Source organism: Citrus clementina, unplaced genomic scaffold, assembly GCF_000493195.1.
Source record: "Citrus clementina cultivar Clemenules unplaced genomic scaffold, Citrus_clementina_v1.0 scaffold_6, whole genome shotgun sequence".
Taxonomy (NCBI): domain Eukaryota; kingdom Viridiplantae; phylum Streptophyta; class Magnoliopsida; order Sapindales; family Rutaceae; genus Citrus; species Citrus x clementina.
In genome coordinates, this window is record NW_006262139.1 from 831,421 (window position 1) to 857,770 (window position 26,350).

The window sequence follows — 26,350 nt, forward strand, 5'->3', positions numbered from 1 at the left end:
ATGTTGGACTGTAAAGGGTGTGATACTCCTATAGTGACTGGATTGAAACTTCAAAAAGAGGTTAAAGGTTATTTAGGTCAGTATGTTGAGGATGCAACCAGTTATAGAAGTTTGGTTGGAGACTTGCAATATTTGGTGTTAACCAGACCAGAGATAGCCTTTGCTGTGCACAAACTCAGTCAATATGTGACAGCTCCAACTTTGCAGCACATAATGGCCTGTAAACGAGTTCTAAGGTACTTAAAGGAAACCATGGATTATGGTCTAAAGTTTTCAGCTGGTGGGAAAATGGAAATCACAGGTTTTACAGATGCAGATTGGGCATGCGATATTGATGACAGAAAATCTATAGGTGCCTACTGAATCTATTTTGGAAACAATCTGGTGTCATGGTCATCCAAGAAGAAGTCTGTAGTGACAAGGTCTAGTGCCGAAAGCGAATACAGAGCTTTGGCTTCTGCAAGTGCAGAGATAGCATGGATTCAATCTTTGTTCAGTGAGTTGAATATAAGATGCATCTCAGTACCTATCATCTGGTGTGACAACATGAGTGCAACAAAGTTAGCTAAAAATCCAGTCTACCATTCACGTACCAAACACATTGAACTGGATATGCATTTTGTCAGAGATAAGGTTTTAGCAGAGGAGCTGGAAATTCACTTCATTCCAAGTGAAGAACAAATAGCTGATGTCTTAACAAATCCTCTCACATTCATTCATTTTAATTACTTTCGAAACAAACTCAATGTGCAGCCATGCCCTTTGAGTTTGAGGGGGGCTATTAAGGAAGCTCATAATGTGTACAAGCAGTCAGCTCAAGGTTAGCAACAAGCAGTCAACTCAAGGTTAGCACGTGGGAGAATTTGCTGAGCTGAAGTTAGTTAAGTAAGCAATGCCAGCTCAGCAAAGTTAGTTAAGGCTTGCTGAGATTTTATTCTGATTAGTTTTCCTTTCTGTTAACAAATGTATAAAAGGTGTGCTTTGTACTTATTCGATAATTAATAAAAGAAGAAATAAAAACCAGTATATGCTCTGAAGTTTTCTCAGTAAAACAGAGCAGATTTTCTTAGTAACCAAACAGTATAGATCAGTAGAGTTTACGTTTTCTTTCACCTCTATCATGGCCCGTAGTTTCGCAGTATTACTACTCTTATTGTTTTCAAACTGGTGTCCCTTGCATTATTTTATATTTTATTTCAGATTAATAAGGTAATAGAAAAGGCTTATGTGGTATTATTATTATTAATTTCTCCTGCTGCAGCCTCCTTGCTAGTGTGGTTGAAATAGGGTTTCTGGGCTTGCCCTGTGGCATATGAGAAATAGGCATTTCTAGTAATGAATTTCTTGCTTCTCGGCGCAAACGGTGAGTATTCATAGAAAAATGTTGTTTGATATTCTTTGATATCTAGGTGGTTTAGAATAAAGACCCTTTTGTATGTATGAAGTCCCCTTATGTGGATTATGGGTGGGCAATATTTCTCGAACAAAACCACGTAGCTTAGTTCGGTTTGGTTCATTGAACTGATCGGTTTTATTTGGATCACTTTGATTTGGCTCTTCAAAAATAAATCAAACCTCTAAAACTAAGTTTTCGGTTTACTATATATGCTAGTGGTCAAGAGTGGTTCAGAAAACCGATCAAGCTAAAATCCTGAACCAAACTTGATTTTGTCCATCCATAGCAGAGTTAATATAGACTACATTGTGTCACGGGACAAGTTTTGTTGTGTAGCAACCCGTGCGACACTTAGACGATTTCTAGTACAAAAGTCGCTAAATAAGTCTAGAATACATTTCAAACTAGCCAAGCGAAGATGCTTGCGACAATACTAGAGAAAAGCAAGAGATAACTGCAGATGGTTGAACGTTAACAAATTGTACTAGTTAGACCCTCTCTTCTCAATGTCAAACAAACAACAATCTTTCTTCCAATCTCAGGAAAACTCTCATTGCTTCCTTTGGAGAGGCAAAACCTGTCTTTCTTACGATACGTTCAGCTAAGATACATGGACTCCTATATCAGTGCTGAATTTGGCACCGAATTTGACACAATTACTATAAAGACATACACATTTTCCAGCGAAATGGCGTGCAGAATTGCAGTAGCGGGCATACTAACATCAACTAGAGAAAAATCCACACAGCTTACACATACTCAAGCATATATGTGGGCATGCATGAATTTATGTCTCCATGCCATGAGATACATATCAAACGCAAACTAATCAATTAAACAACTTATTCTTAGAGCATCATTTGAAAAAAACATAAACAACCAACCAAGCCGAAATTATTACTTTTAAATTTTTACAAAGAAAGAGAAAATATATGTAGCATTCCCAAGCTGACTTGGTCGTATATTCATATTGATTATTTTCTAATGTGCTTTGGAATATTAAATTTTGAAAACAAATTAATGAAAGAGTTATGATATGATATTAAATTTTAGAATCATGAAATGAGTCCATATGGAAATGTTAGGTGTTTTTACTTTTTGTTTGGCAGTTAAATATGTTGCATAGGACAAACGGCTCAGGGAAAGGAACCTTCTGTGGAATAGAATATGTTGCATAAGACAAACAGCTCAGGCCAAGGAACCTTCTGTGGAATAGACTTGCATTTGTCCACAAAGAAGGAAAACTGGAGAAGGAACAACCTTGAAATTAGTTCATAAAGGTCCAAAATTTGAATAAAATCACGCCTGTCAATATCAAAGCTCAAACAAGAAAATATGGACAACATCAAAAGTATAATATGCTCACATTTCTCTTGTCATTTGATTAAACATTTATATTTGGCAATGACCGAGGCCGGTCAAGTTTCAAATTAAGAAGAAAAAGAAGAAAGAAAAAGATGTCGTTGAATTTACAACTCTCAAAGCTAGGTGAAGCTCACATACAAAGGCAAGCCAAGGAAAATAGGAAATTGCCTTCTCACTTGTACAAATGAGTACCCGTTCTCTTTATTTTCCATCCATGTTTCTTTTTTTCATCACATTGTTGCAAGTTGCAGCCTTTGAAGAGGGAGATCTTGCTACCCTGCAGGCCTTTAAGTCAATGATTTCTCATGACCCTCAAGGGATCCTGAACTCATGGAATGATTCTCGCCATTTCTGCGAATGGGAGGGCATTACATGTGGTCGCAGGCACAGAAGAGTCACAGCCCTAGACCTGAGGTCAAAAGCCTTAAGTGGCTTACTGTCACCTCGAATTGGCAACCTCAGCTTCCTAAAAGAGATCAATCTTATGAATAACACTATCCAAGGTGAAATCCCTCTTGAATTTGGGCGTCTGCACAGGTTAGAAACTCTGCTTCTCTCATATAACTCCCTCGTCGGGAAAATTCCAGCCAACTTGTCTTATTGTTCCAGGCTCACAGTACTATTCTTAGGAAACAACAAGCTAGTAGGAAGTATTCCATTTGAGTTTGTCTCTCTATACAGACTCAAACAACTAGCTTTACCCATGAATAATTTGACCGGAGGCATCCCACCTTTTCTCGGGAATCTAACATCCCTGGAAGTTGTGTCTCTAGATGGGAATCCTTTTGGAGGAAATATTCCAGATTCATTAGGTCAATTGAAAGAGTTGAAAACTCTTGGAATTGGCGGAAACAACCTCCCCGGTACAATCCCTCCTTCCATTTACAATCTTTCCTTCCTTGTCATTTTCTCGGTATCTGAAAATCAAATGCATGGAAGTCTTCCACCAAGTTTAGGTCTTTATTTTCCTAATCTCAAACTCTTTCAAATGAATGAAAACTTCTTCAGCGGATCCATTCCAATATCACTATCCAATGCTTCAAAACTCGAATATGTTGAAATTGCGAGTAACAGTTTTTTCGGAAAACTTTCGGTCAATTTTGGAGGCATGAAGAATCTTTCAGACCTAATTTTAGAACATAATAATTTAGGAAGCGGGGAAAGTGATGAGGTGGGGTTTATGAATTCTTTGGCCAACTGTAGCAAATTGCAAGTTCTCAGTTTAGGCGGAAATCAATTTAGAGGAGCATTACCACATTCAATCGCTAATCTATCAAGTCAACTTCAAATTTTGGTCCTTGGGACTAATCAGTTATATGGAAGCATCCCTTCAGGAATAGGTAACCTTGTTAACTTATATTCATTGCAGATTGAGGAAAACCAATTTACAGGCTTAATTCCTAAAGAAATGGGTAAGCTTCTGAACTTACAGGGCTTGGATTTTGGTGGCAACCATTTTTTAGGGGAAATTCCTTTCACTCTAGGAAATTTGTCATCATTATATGAAATTTTCTTAAGCGATAACAATTTATCAGGAGTCATCCCTTCTAGTCTAGGAAATTTGGAACGATTGGAATTTTTAGAAATGTTCGCAAATGAACTCAGTGGAACTATCCCAGAAGACATTTTCAATATATCCTCTCTTTCAGTTTCACTGAATTTAGCCGAAAACCACTTCGTTGGATCTATACCTCCAAGGATCGGTAATCTGAAAGCTTTGAGGAGTTTTGATGTGTCTAATAATGACTTATCAGGTGAAATTCCAGGTGAACTTGGTCTTTGCTCTAGTCTTGAAGAGATTTATTTGGCAGGAAACTTCTTCTGCGGATTCATTCCTTCCTTTTTTAGAGCTTCAAGAGGTATTCGAAAGGTTGATCTTTCGTGAAATAATTTTTTTGGTCAAATTCCAATATTCCTCGAGGCTCTATCTTTGGAATATCTTAACTTATCCTTCAATGATTTTGAGGGGAAGCTACCAACAAGGGGAATTTTTGCAAATGCAAGTGCAATATCAGTTGTAGGTTGTAATAGACTTTGTGGGGGCATACATGAATTGCAATTACCCAAATGCACCGAGCACGAATCAAGCAGTCAGAAGATTTCCCAAAGACTAAAGATAATAATCTCAACTGCAAGTGCCTTTTTAGGATTAGTCATAGTGTCATTTTTCATTTTCTATTGGCACAAAAGGAGGAGGGGACCTTCCAGGCAGCCTTCAAGACTATTGACAAGAAAAACACTACCAAGGATCTCTTACAAAAGCCTCCTCAAAGCAACTGATGGGTTTTCTTCAACACAATTAATTGGAGTGGGTAGCTTTGGCTCTGTGTATAAGGGAGTATTTGATGAAGATAGAACTGTTGTTGCAATCAAAGTGATTAACCTTCAACGCCAAGGAGCTTCTCAGAGTTTCAAGGCTGAATGCAAAGCCTTGAAAAATATTCGTCATAGAAATCTTGTCAAGGTCATAACTTCATGCTCAAGTATTGATTTTCAAGGTCATGACTTTAAAGCTATTGTTTATGAGTACATGCCAAATGGGAGTCTTGAAAAATGGTTGCATCCAGAAGCAGTTGCACAAAGAGATGAAGAAATTGGAATTCAGAAACTCACCCTTCTTCAGAGAATAAGCATCGCAATTGATGTGGCATCTGCACTAGACTATCTTCATCACCACTGCCAAGAACCAATTCTCCATTGTGATCTAAAGCCAAGTAATATCCTTCTCGATAATGACTTGACTGCTCAAATTGGTGATTTTGGACGAGCTAGAATTTTTCGTCAAGCAGTCTCAAATCCAGCTTTAACCAGCTCCGTCGGTGTAAGGGGAACAATTGGCTATGCAGCACCAGGTTATAACTTATATTCTATTTCATAATTTATATATTTTGTCTTTTAATTTCTTTTTGCAACTCCTAACTTCTTAATAAATCTTATATTAAATGGCAGAGTATGTGACACAACTTAAAAGTAATTTTTAACTTCCAAGTATAAGAGTGTCTTGTTGTATTATAACTCGGTGAGTCCGATGTCGATCCACAGAGAAAAGATTTAATTTGTTTATTTATTTTAACTAAAAATTGAAATTAAAACTTAAATATAAACAACTAAATTTAAATGAAACTATGGAATTGAACTAGTTAGGGTTATGGATCCACTCTTAGAAATAAATAAAACTTAATAAATTCTTTTTGCCAATTTTTTTAGATTTATTACCCAAAAGATTAATAATACAAATTATTATTATTTTCCCTTTAATTTTATGATGGATTAAGTATTTATTGTGTCAAAATTTAATTTGTCTACAATAAGTCAAAATACCATTTCACCATGCCTTATATTAAGATCTTAAGAATTTATTGTGCCAAATTCATTTGTTTGTCTACAATAAATCAAAATTTCAAAATATAAAACATGTATAAAATTAGATAGAAAATAATTTAATTTATAAAATTAAAAAATAGAATTTGATTAAATCATATTTATTTCCTAAGAGTTTCACCTTCCCCTAACTAATATTATTTAGTTAAGCATAATTAAAATAAAAAGAAGTAGTAAAATTGAATTACTTATAATTAAAAGAAATAAAAACAACTAAAATTGGAAATAAAACTAATTTTATTAATAAAAATAATTATACAAAATATTAAAAACACACCTGAAAATCAAGATTACAAGGAGATGGAGAGAATTTGAGAAGAAGAGAGTTGTAGAGAGATCATTAAAACATAAAAATGAGGCTCTATTTATAGAAAAATAAATTCATAATCCAGTGCTTTGCGGTCCATCATAGGCTTCATGCATGTGCTCCCCACAACCTTTAGATCAAGATCCAATAGCTGGTCAAACTTCAAAAGTCAACCTTACACGTGGCATCGTTTGACTCGTCCGATTTGCCCAAAGAACGGTTGAGATTTGGCGGGTTAATGGGTGGATCGGGTCGACCCGAATACAAAGATTCGGATCCTCCAACTTGCTTCACCAACCATTGCCACGTGGCACAATCATGGCCATTGAATCATGAACGGTTGAGATTTAGTCAAAATTGCCAGCTATCCCATGCACTCATATCTATTGTAAGCTCATTTCATCATCCAATCAGTGCTCGGTCAACAGGAAAAGTCAACTTTTTTTACACAAGCCCAATTTTAAGCCGATCTTGACTGATCTTAAGGTTTTCGGACCTCCGGAATCCAAATTTGACCTCCGTTTATCTGTTTGGAGCCTCGAAGTACGTGAAATTAATATTTTTCCTAATAAACACATAAAAATACACAAAATTAAATATATTGAAAACATAATTAATAATTCATAATATATTACATAAACACAAATATAAATTATAACATAAGCATAAAATAACATATTATCGCTTGATAATTAAACAATTTTTAATACTAATCACACCCCCCAACCAACCAGCTTATTGCTAGCCCTCTAGCAATTAAAGCGTTATATTAAATTAAGATTTATAAAATTCACATGGTTAATAGTTGTTCATCTATCCTCTAAATTACCAAATAAATGAACTCTCCCAAAATTCTTTACCACATTGATGTTCACTCATTATCCAGAATATCATCAAACCTTCTTTTGTGCTCCAGTAATTAACACAATACTTATGGGGCTTCATTAAAAGAAAAATAACATTTTCGTTCCAAAATTCATTAGAAATTATATCTTTAGGCAATAGATTATTCACACACACACACACACACACACACACACACACATACATACATACATATATATATATATATATATATATATATATTGTTTTTTAAATATTACATTTCTAACCCGTGTAGCGAGCTTTAGGTCAGTGACTCCCAGACCAGTTGACCTTAGGGCACTAGGTGTTGAAACACCCCTACGGACTTAATTACTCGGGTTTCTAATAAACAAACAATATATCTATTACCCATATAGCGAGCTTTAGGTCAGTGACTCCCAGACCAGTTGACCTTAGGGTACTAGGTGTTGAAACACCCCTACGGACTTAATTACTCAGGTTTCTAGATATAACAAAATTAAAAACATTTTTTTTTCTTTTTTTTTTCTTTTTATTTTTTATTTTTTTGGCAATATACACTTTCTACTACCTTAGATACTATTCCTAATAAATCAAAAGAACTAAATGCCGTAAAATTTTAACTTACAACCCACTAGTATGTGTCATAATGTGTGTGTGAAGAATGATTCAATAATACCTGTTAAATGAGTAAACAATTAAATAACTTAATAACCAAGTGGAGAGTTCACAAATTCGGGTAATTCAAAGAAAAGGGAACAAAAACAATTTACTATGAATCTCAAAATCAAAATATAATACAACAAGACTATTAGGATACGTCTCAAAAGTCGTGACACTTTACACGGCCATCCTAGACAAATTTTTTTTTTTTTTTGACAAAGAAAAGAAAAGAGAAAAGAGAAAAACAACACACATATTTAAAAACATACGTCAATTATCCCCACCCCACAACCTAATCTAAACATTATCTTAACATTTTATAATTTTACAAATAGGCAAAAAATTATAAACAAAATAATTATAATAATAATAAAAGAGAATAATAAAAGAAAAAGAAGAGGAGATCTCACCTGAACTTGATGCAGAAGCTTAAAAGCGGATAACAAAGATGAAGAAAAAGTCAAATTTTTTTTTTTAACAACACCCTTAAGATTAAGAAGATGCGTTTCTAGAGGTACGACATTCTCTATATCCTGCCATCTTCGACTCAAATTTGTCCTAAGTTAGTCTTTACAGAAATTTTTTTTTTTTTTTTTTTGTAAACACATCACCAGGACTAAGACATTCCACAATTATCAACTATTCCCTCCCCTCAACCTGAAAAAGACATTGTCCTCAATGTTTTAAAAGGAAAGAGAAAGAGTTTAGAAGACAGCACATGAACACTACAACAGAAAATATTTACAGACGGAGAGTTAAATCTAAATCGCACTTCTTATTACTGCTACTATTACCGCTACCATCATCAGTCGACCAATTCAGTGCAAAAGTCTTTGGATCTGGCTCTGGTGTATAAGCTTGTAAAAGATCAAGCAACTCATTAGCAGTAGAAGCAGAGATAAAGAGTTTTTTTACAGAATATGGAACAAAATGATTCTTTATTGCATGGTTAATAAAAGTTAGCAAGCCGTCATAAAAATTATTAACATTTAACAAACCGATGGGTTTTTTATGAATGTTCAAGTGGGCCCAAGATACAAATGTAATTAGTGCCTCAAAAGTTGCAAGATCTCCTGGCAAGAAAATAAAAGCATCAGCATGATTCATCATTTCAGATATTCTCTCTTGCTTACTTGATACCACTAATTCTTCTCCAATTGGTGGGCCAAACATGCACACTAGCGGTTTCATGGCTTTTGGAATAATGCCTAGTACTTGGCTTCCTCTAGTAAAAACAGCTTCTGAGACAAGTCTTGATAACCCTCGTTCACCTCCTCCATATACAAGATGCAGTTTCCTCTCTGCTATGACACGACCAAGATCTACAGCTGCCTGAACGAACTCTTTGTACTTTCCATAGTGAAACCCAGAAAGCACACAAATGTTTTTGAATTGTTTACTCGAAGATGCTGCCATTGGACTAATTTTCAAAAATAAGTTGTGAGTGTTTGAAAAACGAGCTCATATTTAAAGATCTTGGTGACATAAATAATGAGAAACAGCTGTAAATGGGTTGGCATATTTGTCAAATGACGAGTAAAGCTCGTGGCTCAATAATTCAAAAACAAACAGTAAAAAGAAAATAATGATTACAAAAAGCAAACAGTAAAAGAAAACAAATATTTATTAAATACAAAATCACATCACTAAATGCAATAATGCAAATGATAAAATAACAGTAAAGTAAAATAACAGTGAAGTGAAAGGATATTTACTGGTAGTTGTGATTGTGGCTCACATCTTCCTCTGATTTTACGTCCAGTAACGGCTTGAACGCCCTCTATGGGTCGAGGATCGACTTCCCATCCAGTTTTCTTATAAACTGGCAAACAAGGTCTTTTTGAGTCAGATTCCCAAGACTAAACTTGTACTTTGTTTTTGGAATAGTATCCACAAATTATAAATCTCACGTTGCACAAATCCGCTTCGATGCGTCTCAAGAGATCGTAAGATATCATCCAACGATTCTTTACTCATGCCATCTTTAACGAATTTAATTTTATCTTTACGAGTATCAGAAACCATTCCTAAAGATTTACAATCTGGTCGTTTGCAACCAAGTCTTACACAATTATGACATTTTGAGCCAAGTCGTTTAGCTCTCCTTTTCTTAGCAAACGTACTTTTACCAAAACCAGGCATGTAAGAAACAAATGGATCAGAAAACTCACCTGCTAATCGGACCTTTGCTTCAATTAACCAACGAATGTCAGAAGGAATGCCATTGATCATTAACAAACGGAGTCGTTCACAACGAGCTTTGTAAATTTTCTTGAGGGCATTCTGAGGGAGAGAGGGAAAATGCTTATGGAGTTTATGTTAGATTTCTTCCATGTTTGATTTTGGGGTTTCAGTTATTGTGGGAAACTGAAGATACCGACTTAAGAAGTCACGGAGTACCGTTATCCGCCATTTATACGGGAAAATAAATCAAAACACACCAAAATCAAATCTGCAAAATCAAATCAAGCGTGAAAGCGAGCAAAAAGAAGCACACAATATAAAAGGAAAATGAACTTACATTCGTCCTCTCATTGAGTTAACCTCAAGCTCCATTTGAAATTCATATATGCCACTCTCTACTGTTCTGAGTTGTCACTCTAGATCCTCAACATAGGACACGAATTCTGGTGGTTGCAGATCCCAAAGTGGATGTGATTTACAGCTTTGTATCAGGCCTCTTAAGTGAAATTTTACACGCAGAAATCTTTTAAGATGTGCGAACATGAATTTTCTCATTGAGGTGCTCATGATGTAAAATGAAAATTGATGAGAGAATGTACAACTGTCAAACAAACACGCTTACACAAGAAAAACAATGTTAAAAAAAAACTATGTATAGTGCATCAATCTAGAGAAAAAGAAAAAACTCAAACAATGAAACGGTAAAATAATAGTAAAACAAATAAAATAAATCATTAAAGACTTAATCAAGAACTGGTGGTTCACCCAAATTAATTTCGGTGTCCTCGTCACGTGGGTGATGTTCCAGATATGGTTTTAATCTTTGACCATTAACTTTAAATGTGATACCGTTCTTTGGATTCTCAATTTCTATGGCCCCATGTGAATATACATTTTTTACAACCAATGGGCCACTCCATTTTGACTTTAACTTCCCTGGAAATAAATGAAGACGAGAATTATAAAGCAACACTTTTTGACCAATCTCAAATGTTTTTTGAAAAATTCTTTTATCATGAAATGCTTTTGTTCTTGCCTTAATAATTCTTGAATTTTCACATGCATCATTCCTTAATTCCTCAAGTTCATTCAATTGCAATTTTCGCACATTACCAGCATCATCCAAATTTAAATTAAAAACTTTAATAGCCCAAAGTGATTTATATTCAAGTTCAACAGGTAAATGACAAGGTTTACCATAAACTAACCGATAGGGTGACATTCCTAATGATGTTTTAAATGCAGTACGGTAAGCCCAAAGTGCATCATTAAGTCTAAGAGACCAATCTTTTCGGTTTGGGTTAACCGTTTTTTCCAAAATTTGTTTTATCTCCCTATTTGCTAATTCAACTTGACCATTTGTTTGAGGATGATAAGGGGTAACAATTTTATGTGTAATTCTATATTTCTTCATTAAAGACTCAAATGACTTATTACAAAAATGCTTACCTCCATCACTGATAATGGCTCGAGGGATTCCAAATCGACTTAAAATGTTTTCTCTTAAAAATTTAACCACAGTTTTACTATCATTATTTCGACAAGAAATTACTTCAATCCATTTTGAGACATAATCAACTGCAACTAATATATACACAAATCCAAAAGATGATGGAAATGGACCCATGAAATCAATTCCCCAACAGTCAAATATTTCAATTTCAAGTATGGGATTTAAGGGCATCATGTTTCTTTTTGTAATTGATCCCAATTTTTGATATTTTTCACAACTTTTGCAGAATTCATATGTGTCTTTAAACATGGTAGGCCAATAAAATCCACACTGTAAAATTTTAGCAGTAGTTTTTCTTGAAGAAAAGTGACCACCACATGCTTCAGAATGACAAAAATTAATGACACTACTTACCTCATTATTAGGAATACATCGGCGAAAAATTTGATCTGGGCAATATTTGAACAAATAAGGGTCATCCCAATAAAATTTCTTTACTTCAACAAAAAATTTCTTCTTCTCTTGAGCATTTCATTGCAAAGGCATTTTACCTGTAACAAGAAAATTAACAATATTAGCATACCATGGCATTGAAGTAACAGAAAATAAAAATTCATCAGGGAAAGAATCATTTATGGGTGTTATATCATTGTAGAATTCGGATGTGAGTCTTGATAGATGATCAGCAACAACATTTTCAGCACCCTTTTTATCTTTGATGGTAAGGTCAAATTCTTGAAGTAACAAAATCCAATGAATTAGTCTCGGTTTGGCATCCTGTTTACTCATCAAATATCTCACAGCAGCATGGTCAGTAAACACAACATATTTAGAGCCAAGCAAATATGAACGGAATTTGTTTAATGCAAATACCAAAGCAAGTAATTCTTTTTCAGTTGTAGAATAATTCATTTGAGCACTATCCAAAGTCTTACTCGCATAATAAATCACAAAAGGCTTACCATCCCTTCTTTGTCCTAAAACAGTACCAATAGCAAAATCACTTGCATCACACATTAATTCAAACGGTAAAGACCAATCAGGAGATTGCATAATAGGTGCAGATGTTAAAAGACAAATTATTTTCTCAAAAGATTTTTGGCAATCGTCATTCCATTCAAACGGTGCATCTTTTAATAAGAGGTTACAAAGTGGTTTAGATATGGCACTAAAGTTTTTTATAAACCTCCTATAAAATCCTGCATGTCCTAAAAAGGATCGCACATCTCTAACTGTTTTTGGTTGTGGCAATTTAGATATGACTTCGATTTTTGCTTTGTCAACTTCAATTCCTTTAACAGAAACAACATGACCCAAAACAATTCCAGAAGTAACCATGTAGTGACATTTTTCCCAATTCAACATGAGTTCTTTTTCAACACATCTTTTTAAAACTTTCTCCAAATTATCAAGGCAATCATCAAAAGAATTCCCAAACACAGTCAAATCATCCATAAAGACCTCTAAACAATGTTCAACCATATCATAAAAAATGCTTAACATACATCTTTGAAATGTTGCAGGAGCATTACAAAGCCCGAATGGCATTCTTTTAAATGCAAATGTTCCAAATGGACATGTAAATGTGGTCTTTTCTTGGTCCTCAAGTGCTATAGAAATTTGATAATAACCCGAATATCCATCTAAAAAATAGTAGTAGGGATGTCCTGCTACTCTTTCTAAGATTTGGTCAAGGAATGGTAATGGAAAATGATCTTTTCTAGTGGCTTCATTTAATTTTCTATAATCAATGCACATGCGCCAACTAGATGTAATTCGTGTTGGAATTAATTCACCTTTTTCATTTTTAACAACAGTGATTCCAGATTTTTTAGGCACTACTTGTGTAGGACTTACCCACTTACTATCAGAAATAGGGTAGATAATTCCTACATCAAGCAATTTAAGGACTTCTGTTTTGACTACCTCTTTCATGTGTGGGTTTAATCTTCTTTGAGGTTGTTGACATGTTTTAGCATTTTTTTCCAAATTAATTCTATGTGTGCAGATTAAGGGATTAATGCCTTTAATATCATTTAAAGTCCATCCAATTGCATTTTTATACTTTTTAAGAACAGTTAGTAACTTACCTTCTTGGTCGCTTGTTAAAGTAGACGAAATCACAACAGGATAAGTTTGTTCTTCTCCAAGAAAAGCATATTTCAATCCTTCAGGCAAAGGTTTCAATTCCATTTTAGGTGCTTCTTGTTGTTCTGTCTTTTCAATACTTCCAAGCTCCTCAAATTTTGGCTCGTCATCATAATTTTGTGAAGTCTGCACAGAATCAAGCAACGAATTTATATTAGAAATATCAAGTTCAAGTTGCTTATTTGACTCAATTGAATTAACTAAACAAACATTAGAAAGTTTAGAAAAATCCCCTTTTTGAATATTTTCTTTGATACAAGATTCAAACAATTCATTTTGTTCATCTGTATCATCTTCATTCTCATTTTCTTCATTAGGTTGCCTGCACATGTTGAAAATATTCAATTCCAAAGTCATATTCCCAAAGGATAAATTCATTAAACCATTCCTACAATTAATCAAAGCATTAGCAGTTGCTAAAAATGGTCGACCTAAAATTACAGGAATTGGTTTGTAATTATTCACAACAGGTTCAGTTTCCAAGACAATAAAATCCACAGGATAAATAAATTTATCAACTTGTACTAAAATATCTTCCACTATTCCTTTTGGTACTTTAACTGATCTATCGGCAAGCAAAAGTGTAGTTGAAGTTGATTTTAACTCACCAAGATTAAGTTGAAGATAAACTGAATATGGAAGCAAATTAACACTAGCACCAAGATCTAGTAAAGCATGCTCAATTCTATGGTTACCAATAATACAAGAAATGGTAGGACAACCAGGATCTTTATATTTCAACTTATTATTAGTAGACAGAATTGTACTTACCTGTTCGGCCATGAAAGCACTCTTTCTTACCTTCAATTTCCTCTTAACAGTGCACAAGTCCTTTAAAAATTTGGCATATGAAGGAACCTGCTTGATTGCATCTAATAGAGGAATGTTAACTTTCACTTGCTTAAAGATTTCATAAATTTCAGAAGAGTGGTTTGATTTCTTTGGTTTATTCAATGCATGCGGAAATGGTGGTTCAGGTGGAACACTAGTTATTTCTTCACTAGGTGTAAGTTCATTTAGTCCTTCCTTACCCTTTGAATTTTCATCATTTTCATAAGGTTCAGGCATAGGTCTATCAACAACCTTACCACTACGAAGAGTTATAACTGACTTGACTTGGTCTATGGGTGGATTTTGTTGAATTTTAGGATTTGGTTGTGGTTGGGCTGGAAATTTTCCTTTTTCTTGAATGGTGAGTGCAAAAGCAATTTTAGCAAGAGTATCTTTCAAATCAGAAAAAGTTTGTGCATTTTGATTGTTAATAACATCTTGCTTTTCTGATGAATGAATGCATTGTGTCTTCCAGATTTTTCCAGGGTGGTGGAACATATGGTGCATAAGGCTGAGGATTTTGAAAATTTTGTGGAGGTGGTGCTTGTGAAGATTGTGCATTATTATTATTCCTCAAACTGAAATTCGGATGATTTCTCCAACCAGGATTATAAGTCTGTGAATATGGGTTTGGTTTATTGAAAGTGTTAATGACATTAGCTTGATCACTTAGACATTCTTTAAGTGCAGGCAAAGTGGGACACTCTTGAGTGAAATGATCATTCGAATTACATATGTTACATGCAATTTCTTGAGCAAATTTTACTTGATCACTCTTTTTATGCTCCAAAGCTTCAACTTTCCTAACTAGGGATGCAAATTTTGCTTGTAAATCATGATCTTCCCTAAGGTTATGGATTCCTCCACTAGATGGAGATGATTGTTGCTTATTTTCAATTCAAAAGTTCCCAATAGTATCCCAATGTTGTGCATTTTCAGCTAATTGGTCAAGGTAATCTAGTGCATCTTCAGGATTTTTATCCCTAAATTCACCATTACACATCATTTCAACAACCTGTCTACTTTGGGGTATTAAGCCCTCGTAGAAGTAAGTGACCAATCGCCAAGTTTCAAAACCATGATGTGGGCATATGTTAAGCAACTCTTTAAACCTATCCCAACATTGGTATAATGTTTCTCCATTTTATTGAGTGAAAGAAGTGATTTGCCTTTTAAAAGAATTTGTTCTATGAGGTGGAAAGAATTTTTTCAAAAACTGTTCTTGCATGTTATTCCAAGTTCTTACTGATCCAGATCTAAGGTTTTGTAGCCAAGTTTTAGCTTTATCTTTTAATGAAAAAGGAAAAGCTTTAATCTAATTATGTTCATGCTACAATTTTGGTCCGTGTATGTATTACAAACTTCCTCAAAATCTCTTAGATGCAAGTACGGATTCTCATATTCTAAACCATGAAATGTTGGTAAAAGTTGGATAATACCTGGTTTAAAGTTGAATCGAGATGCTTCTGGAGGAAATACTATACACGACGGTGCTTCGGTTCTGGTTGGATTCATGTAGTCTCTCAGAGTCCTTGGTTGATTCTGATCATGCCCATGTTGAGATTGGTTGTCTCCCTGATCAATTTGAGGATTAAGTTCGCCCAAAACGTTTTTGCCTTGATTCTCATCCATGATTGGTGGTGGAGATTGAGATCTACGAATTAACCTGCCACTTGAAGATCGAGACCAACGTCTCATGCAATGGTTATGTTATAAAGATAATATTCACACAAATTAATAACAAAATAAATAAAAAAAATTAAATAAGCAAATAATATAAGTGTACAAAAGAAAATTAAATAACAATTTTGGTGGTTGAACCCACCAATTAACAATAAAATTAACTATAAGATAAATGCGAAAGAAAGAAAAAGAAAAAAAATGGTAGTTAAACCCACCAATAAAGCAAAAATAAAATAAAATAAAATAAACACAAAATAATAAAATAAAAAAAATGGTGGTTGAACCCACCAATAAAGCAAAAATAAATAAATACGAAATTAAATAAATGCAGAAAATTAAATAACTGAAAAAAAAAATTAGGAGTTAGCAGTTAGTAAGTTAATAAGTTAGTAATTAGAGTTAGTAGTTAAAGTTAGTTTGGTCCAAATTAAGTCCAAAATAAGTCCAAATATGTCCAAAGTATGTCCAAAGTATGTTCAAAGTATGTCCAAGTCTTGATTATTTTGAGGAATTTCGTCTAGGGATTCTATTGCAAATTATTTCTAATTTTATAGTCCAACTGTAATTTTTAGAAGTTTAGAATTGAGCAATTTGGGATGAAAGTGAAAGATATTGGGGTCCGAATGTAATTACTAGAAGATTGGGCTAGAAACGGGAATTGTTGGGGTGAAACGAGAATTATGAAAGATATGGGGACAAAAGAGAATTTAAGAAAAGGAAAAGGGGGCAAACGAAATTTTACATATAAGAGAAAAATAAAAAACGGAAAAACAAATCAAATAAAAAAACTTTTCCCCGGCAATGGCGCCAAAAACTTGACACAACTTAAAAGTAATTTTTAACTCCCAAGTATAAGAGTGTCTTGTTGTATTATAACTCGGTGAGTCCGAGGTCGATCCACAGAGAAAATATTTAATTTGTTTATTTATTTTAACTAAAAATTGAAATTAAAACTTAAATATAAACAACTAAATTTAAATGAACCTATGGAATTGAACTAGTTAGGGTTATGGATCCACTCTTAGAAATAAATAAAACTTAATAAATTCTTTTTGCCAATTTTTTTAGATTTATTACCCAAAAGATTAATAATACAAATTATTATTATTTTCCCTTTAATTTTATGATGGATTAAGTATTTATTGTGCCAAAATTTAATTTGTCTATAATAAGTCAAAATACCATTTCACCATGCCTTATATTAAGATCTTAAGAATTTATTGTGCCAAATTCATTTGTTTGTCTACAATAAATCAAAATTTCAAAATATAAAACATGTATAAAATTAGATAGAAAATAATTTAATTTATAAAATTAAAAAATAGAATTTGATTAAATCATATTTATTTCCTAAGAGTTTCACCTTCCCCTAACTAATATTATTTAGTTAAGCATAATTAAAATAAAAAGAAGTAGTAAAATTGAATTACTTATAATTAAAAGAAATAAAAACAACTAAAATTGGAAATAAAACTAATTTTATTAATAAAAATAATTATACAAAATATTAAAAACACAAAGATTGAAGAAAAAACAACTCACAAAGCAACAAGAAACAAAGATTTACATGGTTCAGTTGTTCCAATAATGGCACAACTTACATCCACGATAGAGGCGTTTTGATTAGTCTTTTATTGATTATCAAGGAAGAATCTGTTACAAAGAGATACAAGTGAATACAAAGAATCCTTTAGAACCCGTCCTCCTCTTTCTCTCCTTCATATCACTCTAGAAATCATCGTCTCAAAGTGGCTGTATTACTTAGCTTTATAACTACATCACTAACAAGAATCATGAACCCAGATTGCACAACTTCCTGACACGTGGATAATAGAAATAACGATCTTGAGCTGAAGCTGCTCACATGCCTCTCACATGTATCACTTAAAGATGCTCCAAACGACATGTCTGGGCTGTCGTTTTGAAGTTTATTGGTTATAAGTGAAACATGTGCTTTCTCCGTGACCTCAGCTTATAACTTCCATATTAAATGTTGTCGTTTTAACCTCCTGAGTTTGATTCACTAACACACTGCAATTCTCCACCTTGAATCAATACTCCCAATCATACTCCTTCTCCATCAACAGCAGGTTTAAAAGCTACTTAACCCAGTTATGTTCAAGCATAGCTTGAGCTTGGCTGTTGGAACAACTTTAGTAAGCATATCTGCAAATTTTGGCCTGTATGTATTTTGACTAGTTTGATAGCCCTTTTTGAGACTTCATATCTAATAAAATGAATCTTTATATCTATATGCTTAGTTTTCTCATGATGTGTTGGATTATTACTCAAGTGAATTGCACTTGAGCTATCACAAAAGACTGGCACTGACCTCTGCATTTTTCCCAATTCTGACACCAACCCCTTAAGCCATGATGCTTTTTTTACAACTTCAGTTGCAGTTGTATATTCAACTTCTGTAGTTGAAAGAGCAACTACATAATGCAATGTAGCTTTCCAATTAATCAAACATCCATTGAGCATAAACACATAACCAGTCAGGGACCTTATTCTATCCAAATCTCTAGCATAGTCTGAGTCTACATAACCCCAAAATCCATCTCCTTTGCTTGTGTTTCTCTAATACATCCATCCACAATTTAAAGTACCATTTAGATACCTCATAATCCACTTTACAGCTATCCAGTGTTCCTTTCCAGGTGAGGCCATATACCTGCTTACAACACTAATAACATGTGCAATATTAGGCCTAGTTAAGACCATTGCATACATTAAACACCCCACTGCATTTTTATAAGGGATTTTAACCATTTCATGCTTCTTTTCTTCTGTTGTTGGACACTGTGAACAGCTGAGTTTGAAGTGTGAGGCCAAAGGTGTTTGTACTGGTTTGGAGTTATTCATCTGATAGGTGGCAAATACTTTCTTTATATATCTCTCTTGTGACAGAAACAACATACCATCCTTCTTGTTCTTTTTTATCTCCATCCCTAATATCTTTTTAGCCCTGCCCAGGTCCTTCATATCAAATTCAGAATTAAGCAATAAACTTTATATCATCAATGACTTCCATGTCCGTACTTGCTAATAACATGTCATCGACATATAATAACAAATACACATATGCACTGCCCTTCATTACTTTATAGTAAACACATCAGTCATAATTGCACTTGTTGAATCCATTTGTCACCATGAATTCATCAAATCTTAGGTACCATTGTCTTGGGGACTGTTTTAACTCATATAATGATTTCTTCAACAAGCAAACATGATCTTTCTTCAAAGGGTCTTCAAATCCTTTAGGTTGAGCCATAAGTATTTCTTCTTGGGGTCTACCATGCAAGAAGGTAGTCTTGACATCAAGTTGACCAAGTTCCATGTCTTCAACTGCAGTTAAGGCAATAATCACCCTTATGGATGCATGTCTGACAGCAGGAGAAAAAACTTCTTTAATCCACCCATTCCTTTTGTGTGTACCCCTTTGTAACCAGCCTTGCCTTGAATCTTTTAGGTTCTAAACTAGTCAAGCCTTTTTAACTTTGAAGATCCATTTGCACCCAACCACTCTTCTATTTGCTGGCCTCTTAACCAATTCCCAAGTTTTATTCTTGTATAAAGAAGACATTTCTTCATCCATAGCCTTCTGCCAATTTTCCTTGTGAGGACCCTATATAGTCTTTTTAAAGGTATTTGGTTCATCAACTTCAATGTCTTGTGCAGCTGCTAAAGGAAAAGAAATTATGTTTGCATAACCAAACTGCTTAAGTGACCTTATGGTTCTTGGTGAGTTGATAACTTTTTTCCTGAGTACATGATTATTACTGTGTTTGTTGATGAGTTTCCAATGTGTTATCTACATCACTATCAGCATCTTGAGAATCTGCAGCTTCATTGATGCCTCAATGACTAGATACATCCACCTTAAACTCCACTACCTCAGAATTCTTTGTGCTAGAGTTTGTTCCCTCAATAGTTTGCCTTTTCACTATTAATTCATATTCATTAAAGATGACATCTCTGCTTATTATGCATTTAAGGGGATTTAAATCAATACAATAGATTTTGTACCCTTTCACCTCTTCTGGGTACCCTATGAATACCCCTTTCGATGCTCTAGGTGCAAGTTTTCCTTGTCTAACATGAACATAAGCAAAACAACCAAAAGTTTTCAGGTTACCATAACTAGCTGGTTTACCCCCCTCCCCACACTTCAAAAGGTATTTTAAATCCTATAGCAGATGAAGGGCTTAAATTCACTAGATATGTTGTTGTCATTAATATTTCTACCTACATTGACTTAGATAGCTTAGATTGAATGAGCATACATCTTACTCTTTCCATAAATGTCATATTCAATCTCTCTGCCAACCTATTTTGTTGAGGATTCAACTTCACAGTTCTGTGCCTAACTATGCCCTCTTTTGCACAATAGCTCTCAAACTGCTGGTTATAAAATTCTAACCTATTATCTATCATCAGCTTTTTAACCTTCTTAACCCTCTTGCCAGTTTGACTTTCAACTAAACTTTTCCACTCTTTAAATTTTTCAAATACTTTATCCTTATTCTTTAAAGCATAAGACCAAACCTTCCTTGAAAAATCATCAATGATGGTAACAAAATATCTTTTTCCACCTAAAGATAGTTCTTGAGCTGGTCTCCAAAGATCATAATGTACATAGTCTAAGATAGCATTTGACTTATGAACTGATTTGTTAAAGCTCGATCTTGTTGACTTACCCAACACACAATCTTCAGAGAACTGTATAGTACCTATCTTATCTCCACCTAGTACACCCTGCTTTTCAAGCTCCTTGAGTCCCCTTTCACTCATATATCCCAACCTAAGATGCCATAGCTTAGTTTTATCTATGTTGCTATCTATAGAAACACCAGATTCCCTAGCTATGACTTCACCATTCAATTCATAAACACCATTTCTGAAACGACCCACCCCGAATCCCCCCCAGGCGAGTCTATCTAGTCTCATCAAAACGGATTTGATAAAAATTCTATTAGTAAAGATTCTGCCGAAACTTCGACAGAGTCTCCTTTATATATATGACACTCCCAATCTACAATATGAATATAACACTCCCAATATAATTCAATATACAACAAACTCCAGTGATCAACATCCTCAACCAAAATGCTGAGTTTCATATCTCCGGAGTCTCTAAAGATAATATTATAATTAATATTATTATCTCAGTTTATTCTTAATCCCAAAAGAATAATATAACAAAATTATACAATCCCAACAGGACGAGATAACCAAGATGTCCTAACAAAAACATTTATATCTTCTAACACCATCACGTGGCCAAGACTCAAAATATATTTACAGTCGCTGGGTCAGTCTGGTGTACCTGCAACCTCCTGGTGAGGGGGGGAAAATATAATAAAAACGGGGTGAGTTTAAAACTCAGTGAGATCAGTGAGTGGATAGTAGTTTTGAAAATTAATTCTTACTTTAAAAAGAAATAATCATATCATTTCCAAACACGATTTCATTAAACCATAAGCGAGAAATTAGTAATAAATCATTAAACATTTAAATCAGATTACTAACCATGGAAATCATATCACAATATCATATAGAATTCACAAATCTGAAAATCATCACCAAACAAGTACCCAGGGAAATAATCTCGTCATATCCGGACCTCAACGAACGGGCAATGACGTACTATATGGGTAACGTCATGCCCCGGAGCTACACGGATAGACAGGGAAATACCATCTCATATCTCATCATATCTGTGCATGCATAATCTAGTCCCCAAGGGACAAAAGTGCCCAAGCACACGGCCCAAAGCCTCTGTGTGTACTCAAATGGGCCCTAAAGGCCTGTATCCCATCTGTATCATTTGTATCTCAATATCTTTTTGTATCTCATATCTGTATCTCTGTAATCATCATACCGCATGCATATGCCCCCAAAAGGCAAAAGCGCCCAAACACACGGCCCAAAGCCTCTATGTGTGTTCAGACGGGCCCCAAAAGCCTCTCATCTCATCTGTATCACATGTATCTGGAGGGAAGGTTACTGTCTAATGATTTCAAAAACAATCATTATACTCATATTCACATACCTCTTAACCATATTTTAAATCATACCACATTTGAATCCACTTTTCTTATCTTTAAAATATTATCATGCTTTATTCAAAGTCGATACGTAAAATCAATAACCAAACATTTTAATAAAATACCAATGCGTAAATAAAATCCATTTCGAGGAAATCATTAAATCAGAACATTTAAAATACGTATTTCACAAACATGCATTACCATCATAATTAACTATGAAAATAGGTTTTGTATATTCCACTCACAGTGACGGTGTTCACGGTCGGTTATCGTCCACGTCTGCGGACCGATTCTCGCTCGCGGATCCTCCTAAATCAAGGAAACGACATAATTATTTTTCGTAAATCGAAATTATGACTAAATTTTATGCAATAAACTCGAAACGAACATCTATCCCTAATTTACAACTCCCGTGTCCATAAAATTACTAAAATGCCCTTGAGTCTGTAGATCATTAACATGCTCTGAAATCTTAAATCACTGAATTACCCTCAGAATCGTAATTACCCCCAATCCTCAATTCTAGGAATTACTAAAATATCCACAGGCTCAGAAATTACAAAATTGCCCTCATAGTGTGAAATTACCAAAATGCCCTTGTCGGTCAACGGTCATCGAAATTTGGTTCAATGGTACTGGTGGTGTGCTCCAATGCGCAGCAACAACGCCGGAATCTATCTCGACAACCATGAATTCCAACAATCGACCGGCTGCAAAACAATGACTCTCGGTGCCTATGGATGGTCGGAAATGGAAGAGGGAGTCGTGAGGAAAAAATTCCAACCGGTGGTGTCACCTAAAACCGGTGAAAATCCCGGCGGAGCAAAGTGAAACAGTCGCAGGTTTCAAGCTTCGATTGCCGGTATTCCGGTTGGTTTTCGGCGACGAGGATGGCAAGGGAATGGCGATCGACTTCTAAGCTTCAGATTAGTACCATGCTCGGCCGAAACGGTGGCCGGAAATGGGAGATATGGTCGGGTCAAGGTCGCGGGTTCCGGGTCGAGTTGTCATCGTTAGCAGGCTTCCCATAGATGTGGGTAGCATCATTGCAAAAGAAATCCGAGAGTGTGCAGTCAAGACTCACCGAACTGCTACCTTGCTATTTCCCTCACTTTTCACCAGTATTTGTGTAGTTTCAGGTGTTCGTCTTGACACCTGAGATGACCATGTCAAGAATGATGGTGTCTTTACGACACAAACTATTGAGAGAGTTGTTGGTGAGAGTGTTGGAACAGCCACTGAACCAGCTGCTGTGACAGGAGCAAGACGAGCTCTTGGCTTAGAACAGACCATCCATGCACTTAGCACAAGTATAACTTAATGTGCGGAAGCACAATAGCTGGAGAACGATCGGTTTTGGAATTATCTCCAGCACCTGGACAACCAACTACACCAATTTGCCCTGTACATGAAACGCACTCACCAGAACTTCCCTGATTCACTGATCCCGCAGTATAATTTTGACACCAACACCACAGATGCTCCAGCAGAAGCCAATAAAGAAGCCACTACTACAGATAAACCAACAGAAGAAGTTGCAGCTGATCCATAAGTAGAAGTCGAATCACAAGATGCTGAACCATCTAACCCACCTGAGGACGACGGTGACAAGTCTGAGACTGATAACTCACCCTCAAAGGCAGAGGACAATTTGGAGAAAGAACGTGATGGACCAACCATCCCAACCCAGTCCAAAACTAGGAAGCAGCACATTATTCAAGAAGAAGAGGAGAAAGACCCTGAAGAGGAACCATCTATTCCAGTCCTTGCGAGGAAGGGAAAGGACAAGGGTAAAGTGAAAATGGCAACACCTCCAGACTCTGCAGATGAAATGGAGCAAGTTGATGCCGAGCTAGATGCTGCAGCAACTAAAGTTACGCCTACACCTGAGCAAGCCAAGCAACTATTGGCGATCATTGCAGCCATCACAGCTGAGGGCCAAGCAGCTGATGGATCAGCTCCAATTCCCCTCCAGCAAACTCCTAGCCAGCCTGTTCGCACCAGCCCACGACAGTCCAACAAAAGAAAAGGCAGTACTTCTAGAGGCCCTGCTACAGCAACCCCATCCACAACTCCTCTCACTAGACCCGCGATGAAAAAGAAAAAGACATTGCCAGCTACTTCCCCACAAGCTTCACCAAAGGATAAGTTGCGCAGTGTATCCAAGAAGCGTTGATAGCATCCCGTCATGTGTTGCAATCCCCACCACAGGGGAGTATTCTTTCCTTACTAGTTTATTTCTGTTAAAAAAAAATTTCTTCCCTTCGGTTGTCAATTTGTGTGATATTTTCAAAGGTTTTCCCATATCTTTGTCAGTTCATGTGCCTTTGTTCTGTATGTGTGTAAGGACACAGCAACTCTCAAGTTTAAGGGGGTTATGTTTCCGAATGCATATGTTTTTGTTTATATACATGTGTTCATGTTTGTGTGGTGTGAAGCTCTGTTATCCAGTATTTGTGTATGGATTTGAAAACCTAATGAAGATAAATTGAGTGCTATTCAGTATTTATATGCCAAGTAGAGATAAGTTATAGATGAAAGTGAAATTATGTCCTCACACTTAGACTTTGGTTGAATTGTATGAGACTGCTAGAGCAAAGCCAAAAGAATAGAAAAGATCCTAAGTTTGGGGGGAAAAGCAAGTTTGATTAACTGTGATTTCTATGAAATACAATCTGTTCCAATGGCTTAAGTTGTTAAGTAACCAGATCTGAGTATGTACCCCAAATGACGAATTGTGTTCAAAGGTAGCAAGAGTTATGAGCAATGCTGTAGCACAATTATATAAAAAAAAAATCCTCTGTCTAAGGCATTGAGTATCCAGGTCTGTTCATGAGCCCCATGTTCAGCCTTGAGTAAAAGATACCTCTAGATAAGATTACATTATAGTTACTGCTGCAACAACTCTAATCTAGGCATGGTTTGAGTAATTGGATGTCATCATTACAATTGATTGACATTCATATGAAAGATAAATGTTACAGTGAGGAGGTTGAATATTCCCTAGTTTGTCAAATCCTAAAATTATCACTGTTGAGTATGTGAAAGTTTTGTTACCCCATTTATAAATGAAGTATTCTCACTGCTGAAATTCATGCAATCCCTTGGTGATGTTATGGCATATCTAGAATTCAACCGAAAGAGCACACACACAATATGGACAGAAAGAAGCTTAAGTCTATAACTAATTTACTATGGTCATCTTGCATAATTGGGAATGTGATCTGAAGGTGGAAGAATCCTTGTAAAAATTGATAAAAGAGCTAAAGTTGTGTGCATGTTTGTTTGCGGGAAATGTTAGTATGTGTCATTACTTGAGGGCAAGCAATGGTTTAAGTTTTGGGGTGTGATAACTCTAGGAAATGAGAGTTATTACATCAATTCTAGACTTGAATCAAGATCATTTAGAGAACAAATAAGATGTTTTTATTACATTTTGATTACATTTTGTTTAAACATTCATTTTAGATTAGTATTAATAAGTTTTGCTTGAATCATAATAGTTTATGCTAAAAACAGATGCATAATTGTAGATTCTTGGAAAGTCTTAATTCATGAGGGGATGTTGAGACATTAGATGAGCAAGAGAAGGAAAGAAGACAACCATAAAAGAAGAAAAGCACAATCGGGAGCAATGCAATGCTGTTGCGGATGTTAAAGCAACCCATGCTGTAGCAATCTGAAAGTAAATGCGGGAGAAAACTTAGGCGCGGGTCAGCACATGTTTCCTAATTTATCGCATGCACGCTCATGGGCTTATGTTTAACCTAATTTGCAATATAAAAAGGAGGCAATACCACAAAGAAAGGCGGAAAAGGAATTATCATTAGAATAATTAGAAGGAACGAAGAAGAAGAAGAAGAATATCAGAATTGAAAAGCGTTGTTTCGGCAACATTGGACAATCGTGCAGAATTACTTGGCTTTGATTTTCACTATGCTTAACTTATATTTATCTTCTTCCTTTAATTGATTTGATGTATTCCGAGACCAATATGTTTATGTTTATTTTTCTCATCCAGATTATGAACTAAATTTACT

General features: G+C 35.1%; 3 protein-coding genes and 1 non-coding gene across 4 annotated transcripts; 2 read left to right on the forward strand and 2 right to left on the reverse strand.

Moving 5' to 3' along the window:
* The first annotated feature begins 546 nt into the window (after positions 1 to 546).
* Positions 547 to 5,639, forward strand: LOC18040051 (probable LRR receptor-like serine/threonine-protein kinase At3g47570). Its single transcript, XM_024181831.1, has 3 exons — positions 547 to 820; positions 3,013 to 4,631; positions 4,728 to 5,639. The coding sequence occupies exons 1-3, from the start codon at positions 547 to 549 to the stop codon at positions 5,637 to 5,639; spliced, it is 2,805 nt and encodes a 934-aa protein (XP_024037599.1).
* Positions 5,640 to 8,696: 3,057 nt separating this feature from the next.
* On the reverse strand, positions 8,697 to 9,371 carry LOC112097215 (probable cytokinin riboside 5'-monophosphate phosphoribohydrolase LOGL8). Its single transcript, XM_024181833.1, has 2 exons — positions 8,954 to 9,371; positions 8,697 to 8,812 (listed from the first exon to the last, which is right to left on the reverse strand). The coding sequence occupies exons 1-2, from the start codon at positions 9,369 to 9,371 to the stop codon at positions 8,697 to 8,699; spliced, it is 534 nt and encodes a 177-aa protein (XP_024037601.1).
* A 364-nt stretch (positions 9,372 to 9,735) lies between these two features.
* On the reverse strand, positions 9,736 to 21,207 carry LOC112097216. Its single transcript, XM_024181837.1, is given in 10 exon segments — positions 9,736 to 9,824; positions 9,827 to 10,238; positions 10,975 to 12,884; positions 13,359 to 13,940; positions 13,998 to 15,017; positions 16,011 to 16,237; positions 18,587 to 18,834; positions 18,937 to 19,233; positions 19,487 to 19,605; positions 20,544 to 21,207. Coding segments are annotated over 10 exon segments (5,568 nt in total).
* On the forward strand, positions 15,645 to 15,753 carry LOC112097569. Its single transcript, XR_002905099.1, has one exon. It is a non-coding gene; the product is annotated as a small nucleolar RNA R71 (small nucleolar RNA).
* Positions 21,208 to 26,350: the final 5,143 nt, after the last annotated feature.